This window comes from Priapulus caudatus, unplaced genomic scaffold (assembly GCF_000485595.1).
Source record: "Priapulus caudatus unplaced genomic scaffold, Priapulus_caudatus-5.0.1 Scaffold181, whole genome shotgun sequence".
NCBI lineage: Eukaryota > Metazoa > Priapulida > Priapulimorpha > Priapulimorphida > Priapulidae > Priapulus > Priapulus caudatus.
Genome location: NW_014577242.1, coordinates 392430 through 399742, shown reverse-complemented (window position 1 = coordinate 399742; position 7313 = coordinate 392430). Strand labels below are relative to the sequence as shown.

The window sequence follows — 7313 nt, the reverse complement described above, 5'->3', positions numbered from 1 at the left end:
GACCGGTACGGACCGTACGTACGTACGTACTACGTACTACTACTAGTAGGACGGTACGTACGTACTACTACTACTACACTACTACACACACACACACACACACACACACACACACACACACACACACACACACACACACACACACACACACACACACACACACACACACACACACCCCCACCCACACACACACACACGCGCGCGCGCGCGCGCGCGCGCACGCACACATACACACACACAGCGTCGACCGCACATTGACGATGCATGCAGATTTTGCAAAATATGAAAGCGGAGCCACGACGCAATATAACTATCCTGACGCTTTTTGCTTCTCAGCAAACACAGAGACGAGCACGCTGACGCTGAGAGGGTCTATGTCCCCCAGGGTACTGCCAGAACGTACCCTGGGGACATAGACCCTATATGAGCCACGCTGACTGTACCGGTAATTGTGTTGTCGAATTAGAAACTCGAAAACCTCGGCATTTATTTTACTAAGAAAACCGATAATATATGGCGAATGCCAGAGCGGCCCAGTTTTCTCGTCATGTTTTGGGGATTCACTGCGGGATACATATTCGATGCACTTATCTTTCGGGCGGATAAGCGTGCGTATTTCCATGATTTCCCATAGACTATGGCTGCCACTAATTGACGCGTTATGAAGAAAGCGTAAAGCGGTTCGCTGAGCGTTGAGGAGACATACTTGCTGACCCAACTGCATCTGCGTTTGTTCAGTAACGTACACAAATACGAATTAATATCACGGCTTTTACAGTGCAGCTCGTTGCTGCGAAAACATACGGCTCTCTGGTTTTTTTTCCTCTCCGCCGATACCACGCTACCGAACGAAGGAATAGCTGAGTACATGCAACTGATTGATTCGCAGTGTGTTCACATACTCGAACACAACGGCTGTAACGCGCACTCCTGCTTGCAGGCCGCGTAATATTCGTTAATACAGTGACCACCACCTCCTGGCTCTCGTTACAGTGACCACCACCTCCTGGTTCTCTGTTACAGTGACCACCACCTCCTGGTTCCCTGTTACAGTGACCACCACTTCCTGGTCCTCTGTTACAGTAACCACCACTTCCTGGTCTTCTGTTACAGTAACCAACACTACCATCACTCGGTTAATATAGGTCATGACAACCCACTGCCTGCTTCCCTCACACAGTGACTGGTTCTCTCACACGGTGACTGGATCTCTCACACAGTGACTGGTTCTTTTGCACTGTGACTGGTTTTCTCACACAGTGACTGATTCTTTTGCACTGTGACTGGTTTTCTCACACAGTGACTGGTTCTCTCACACGGTGGCCGCGGCTCTCTCACCACACAGTGACTGGTTCTCTCACACGGTGACTGGCTCTCTCAGACGGTGACTGGCTCTCTCACACGGTGACAACGACCTCCTGGTTCATCGCCTCGTACTGTGCCATCGCTAGGCGCTCGGTCTCCTTCAACTCTCTCGCCTTCTTGTTCTCGGCCATCGAGTAGATCGCGTAGACGATGAGACAGACGAACAGGATACTGAAGAAGATGCCGAACACGGTCAAGATGGCCGTGTTGTGTCGCGTGATGATGCTCGGCTTACGCGTCGTCGGCGGCGGCGCTGTCGTCGTCTTTGGTAAAGGCTTTGGGGTCGGCGGCGGAGGCGGTGTCGTCGTCGTCGTCGTCGTCGTCGTCGTCGTCGTTGTTGTTGTTGTCGTCGTCGTCGTCGTCGGCGTCGGTCGAGTCTCGAGCGTCAAGCAGTCGTATCGCTGCTTTCCGGTCGTCGTCGTCATGACGACGCATATGTAGTACGTCGTCTGCGGCGTCAGATTCGTGAAATTGTACGTCCGCGCCGTCTCGTTCGTCAACAGCGCCACCTGCAGCTCCTCGGAGTCGTTGGCGACCGTGTACGTCACCTGAAACGTCGACACGTCGTCGACATCGTCGGAAACGTTCCAGTTCAGCGACACGCCGCTGTCCGTTACCGCGCCGACGTCGACGGCGAAGTCGTTCGTCGGCGCGGCGACGTCGCCGACGTCGCAGTCGGGATGCAGCGGAATGTAGTCCCACGTGCAGTTGAGATCGGCTAGCTGAAGCTCGCTCAGCTGTCTGCCGGACACGGACGTCGGCTCGGCGCACTTGCCGTAGATGTTCGTGGCGACGGCAGCCGCGGGAACCCAATCCATGCGGCAGTCGCACACGAGTGGGTTGCCTGAAAACGTGATGCGGCTGCGATTAAAGTAGGGGTGAGGGTCAGGGATGGCGCGACACGGGGGTAGATCTCCGACGAGGGGAGAGGAGTTAAGGTCCTCGGCGGATGATGGGTGGCTGGACACACATTGGAGATAGTGGATAAAGGTGTATCTGTAACTAGAGGATTTGAATTTTAACCGAATTTTAATGATCAGAACGTTATCTTAGCACTTTTAGCAGAAAATCAATGCCACATCATATGACATATTATAATTTATCTTATGTACGCATTAAATGGCAATTGATCTTGCTAACTGTTTTCATAAATTACTGCGACTATCGCAGCACTACAAATTGCAATTTTAATATTTTTCATAAATTCTACAATGAGTCACTGATTATTTCCCAAAGGAGACTAAGCCGCCTGACGAGAAAATATACCACGCTACGTGTGTCTGTTATCGAGTATCTAATATCGAGTACACACCGACACACGAAGAGATACACAGACACACAGACACACGCAGAGATACACAGACACACAGACACACGCAGAGATACACGGACACACAGACACACGCAGAGATACACAGACACACAGACACACGCAGAGATACACAGACACACAGACACACGCAGAGATACACAGACACACAGACACACGCAGAGATACACAGACACACAGACACACAGACACACAGACACGCGCGCGCGCACGCACTCATATATATATATATCATAGACCTAAAGCAAAACACACAAAATATTAACGAAGTAATCGACGACGGAGTAAAGTTCTGTTCGAAAATAAACTCTCGGGCGGCTACGCATGCGCACGCCACGCATGCAGGTCACCTACCGTCGAGCTCGAGGCTTTGCGGCATCTCGTCGACGTCGGCGGGGAGCGCGTGCGCGCTGACGTGCCGCAGCAGGTTGTTGTTGAGCGTCACCTCCAGCAGACGCGTCGGCCCGCTCAGCCCGCCCCAGCAGACTGCCGCCAGGTCGGTGCTGTCCAGCTTGAGCCACTGCAGTGCGGCGAGCTCGGACAGCGCCCAGCCTGGCAGCAGGCGGATGTTGTCGTTGTAGCTGAGGTCGAGGAACTGCAGGCGCGCGAGCCGCCGCACGGCGTGGAACGCGTCCTCGCTCAGCCGGTTGACGCTCGCGACGAGGTACTCGAGCGTTGCCGCTAGGTGGCGCAGCGCGTCGGGCGCGATGCGCGTCAGTCGGTTGCGCTGCAGCTCAAGTCGCTTGAGCGTCGTCAGGCCGACAAAGGCGCCCGACGCGATCTCGACAATCGCGTTCTCCTTCAGATAGAGATTGACGAGCGATGGCGTGTCGGCGAACAGGCCCGCCGGCATGGCGGCGATTCGGTTCGTCTGCAGGTGCAGATTCCGTAGCTGCCGCAGGCCGCCGAACGTACCGTTGGGCACGTGCGTCAGCTCGCACTCTGTGAGAAACAGATGCTGCAGGCTGCGCAGGCCGGCGAACATGCCCGCGCGCAGCTGCAGCGCCGCGTTGTCGCCGAGGTGCAGGTAGACGAGACTCGGCACGTCGGCGAACGTGTCGGCGTGCAGCGCGCCGAGTCGGTTCTGGAATAGGTAGAGAAACTCGATGCTGTCGAGTCCGCGAAAGGCGCCCGGCTCGATGAGCGAGATGTTGTTGTCGGACAGCGTCAAGTAGTTGAGCTTGCGCTGATTCTTGAAGATGCCCGCTGGTATGCTCTCGAGCCTGTTCAGATGCACGTCCAAGTAGCGCAAATTGACCAGTTCGTCGAACGCGTCCGCAGGCAGCTGCGTAATGTTGTTCTGCCACAGGCGGAGATCGGTTAGCGACGTCAGGCCGCCGAACGACCGACTCGTGACGCTGGCGATCTCGTTCGCATACAGGTAGAGTGTCGTGAGGCTCGATAGCTGTCTGAAAGCGTCGTCGGGCACTCTGCCGATGCTGTTGCCGTACAGACGCACGTCGCGTATGTTGGCCATGTCGCGGAACCAGCCGGCGCGTATCGTCGGCAGCCGGTTGTTGTACATCGAGAGAAAGTCGAGTCGCCGCATGCCGACGAAGGCGTCGGCGTGGATGCGCGATATGTTGTTGTTGTAGAGACGCAGCTGCGTCAGCTCGGTCAATCCGGCGAGGTCGTCCTTGCGCACCTGCTCGATCCGGTTGTCGTGCAGATTGAGCACGGTGAGCATCCACAGCGGTCGGATCGCGGCACGTGGCACGGCGCGCAGCTGGTTGTCGCCAAGGTCAAGAAAGATGAGGCTGTCCTCGAGGCCCGCGAAGGCGAGCTGGTCGACGCGCTCCACACCCCCGTCGCGCAGGATCAGCTTGGAGAGGTTGAGTCCGCCGAAGGCCTGCCGCGGGATGGTCGCCATCTTGCTCGCGGACAGCGACAGCTGACCGATGCTTACGTTGACGGCTTTAATTCGCGGCAAGATGGCGGCCGCGTCGACGTTCCTGCAGGAGATGCTGACGGCGCCCGTACGGAAGCGGCGGCACTCGCACGGCGAGAGGGCGCCACCGACGCGCGAGCAGTCCGACGACGTCGCAGGAATGGCGAGCATCAGCAGCAGCAGCAGCCCGATCGTCTCTTCCATCGCCAACGTTCTGCAATCGAGCAAGCGACAATGATGCGAGAGCGCGTTATTAGGACGACTAACGGGAGAATAGCTGTTTATACGGGCGCGAGTGTTGCGAGCGTGGCACGGCGTGGCTTCATGTTATATCAATCCATTAGAAAAACACATCTCTTGCGGTGCATTTATGCATTTTAGCATGCACGCGGGCATTGGTGCGTGCATGCGCTCTTGCTTGTATATATATAAGTGTGAACGCGTGCGTTCGTACGTATGTATGCATATGTGAGTATGTGCGTGCGTGTGTGCGCTGTGTCGCATGTATATTCATGTGAGTGCGCGCATATGCACATTACGGATGTAGCCTGTCGGGAATGAAATCGTATTTCGATTCTCTACTTTGTGTCAGTCAATAGCAGGAGTAATTCCGTGCTTGCTACAACCCAGTTGACGTCAACACAAACAAAATTCCCGTCGTTCCTCTGACAAAGAACATATTTGGCCAAGCAGAGGCAAAGAGAAAACACGACAGTGAAAGAGAACGCCCGCGAGACAGGGAGAGAATGAGAAAGACCGGGCGAGAAAGAAATGAGAACGAATGAGATAACAAGGAATAGATAGAGCGTGTGAGAGAGAGAGGAGAGAGAAAGATAGAGGGGGAGCGAGAAAGAGGGAGAAAGGGAGAACTAGAAAGCGCTCACGAACCGGCATTGTTATCGTTCTTTCTGTTTAGTGGGAGAAAAACAGGTGTTCGCGCCGAGCTTTTTGCGAGTCGATCGATACACGCAACTCTTTTATTGATATTTCTTAATGCAAAAATACAAAACGAAATGTAAAACAGCGCGAGCGCGGAGTTTACGCGTCAAATGGCGAACAAAAACAAATACACAGATGCAATGGTTCGGCTGATATCGATATGCAATAAAGCTACGGAACCACACAGATGAGGGGGTATCCAAGCAGGAGCGGGTATCCAAGAACAGGCGCAGACGTCAGCTGCGCATTGAGACGGCCGATGGCGTAGCTGCATGCGTCGTTCCAGTTGAAAGGGGTGTTCTTCTTGGTTAGTGCCGTCAATGGTTTCGCAGTCGCCGCAAAATCTTGGATGAATCGCTGATAGTAGTTCGCAAAGCCCAGAAAACTGCGGATGTCTCCTAGGTTATGCGGTCTTACCCATTCCCGAACCGCCATCAGCTTCTCGGGATCATAATGTACGTCCGCAGCGGAAACAACATGGCCAAGATACGAGGCACTCCTACGGAATAGGGAGCCCTTAAAGGAATTGAGCTTTAAGCCGACCTCCTGTAAGCGATCGAGCACATGACGCAGGTGCCGCATAGCTTCCTCGAACGTGCGGCCGAATGCAATCACATCGTCGAGGTACACTAAACACTCCGTCTATTGCAGACCTCAGAGGACTAACTCCATCAACCGTTTAAACGTTGCAGGCAAATTGGCGAGCCCGAAGCGCATGACCTTGAAGACAAAGAGTCCTCGCCTGGAGGCAAAATCGGTTTTGGGTGCATCCGCTGGGTCCATCTCCACTTGCCAGTATCCGAAGGTAAGATCCAGCGTTGAGAACCAGCGAGCACCTGCGAAAGAGTCGAGGGTGTCATTGATCCGGGGCAGGGAATATGTATCCTTTCGAGTCACCTCATTCAGACGTCGGTAGTCGACACAGAATCGTGTTGTGACATCTTTCTTCGTCACTAGCACAACAGGGGATGCCCACGGACTGCTACTGGGCTGAATGATATCCGCATTTAGCATCTTCTTGATCTCTGCGTCCATAACATTTTGGCGAGCAAGGGGACACCGTCGTGTAGCTTGTTTGATGGGGGCGTGTGTCCCCGTATCAATCTCATGATGCACGAGGCCAGTCTGTCTTAGTTTCTCGCCAGGTGCTGTGAACAGGCTGCGATACCGGGACAGCCTTTCAGCTACCTCGTACCACTCGCCGCGACCCAACTCTGCGTCGACCCCATCGAGCAGGGGTCGCAAATGTGCAGGCAGCCCTGTCTACTCAAAATCCTTCCCGTTCGTGTGGCTCTCGCGGCAGATGTCAGAGCTAACTCTTGCCACCGGCTGTAGGCGTGCTAACTCCTCACCTGCGTTGATAATCACTGGGAATCTCCAACGTTAATCACCAAGAGGGGTACGTCTGTTCCCCGGGACCCGGTTCCACAGTCGTGGATTAACTTTAACCCTGAGTTAAGACTAACTCTGAGTTAAACTCACTAACTCTGAGTTAGTAAACTCCGAGTTAAATTTGGGTTTCATAAACATGGATTAAATCCTGAGTTAAGTAACTCAGAGTTAAATGTTTTAACTCAGAGTTAGTATCCCATAATTCCACGTAGTTAGAACAGATGAACACGATAGACGCATGATAGACGCATGATAGACGCATGATAGACGCATAGACGATAGACGCATGATAGACGCACGAACATTATAGAAGTACGGATGCCTGGATCAGCATCGGTACGCCATCAATGGCCGACCAATGTACACCAAACGTAAACAAACACCCATGTTCCAGCGGCA

General features: G+C 53.9%; 1 protein-coding gene across 1 annotated transcript in view; it reads right to left on the bottom strand.

Annotated features, from left to right (window-relative positions):
• Positions 1 to 180: 180 nt before the first annotated feature.
• Positions 181 to 7313, bottom strand: part of LOC106806831 (insulin-like growth factor-binding protein complex acid labile subunit) — a 29425-nt gene continuing 22292 nt past the window's right edge. The window contains exons 2-3 of the mRNA XM_014808951.1: positions 3050 to 4797; positions 181 to 2209 (exon numbers count right to left, since the gene is read on the bottom strand). Of these exons, the coding sequence (XP_014664437.1) occupies positions 1398 to 2209; positions 3050 to 4797 (2560 nt within the window). The 3' untranslated portion in view covers positions 181 to 1397. The remainder of the gene's footprint in view (positions 2210 to 3049; positions 4798 to 7313) is intronic.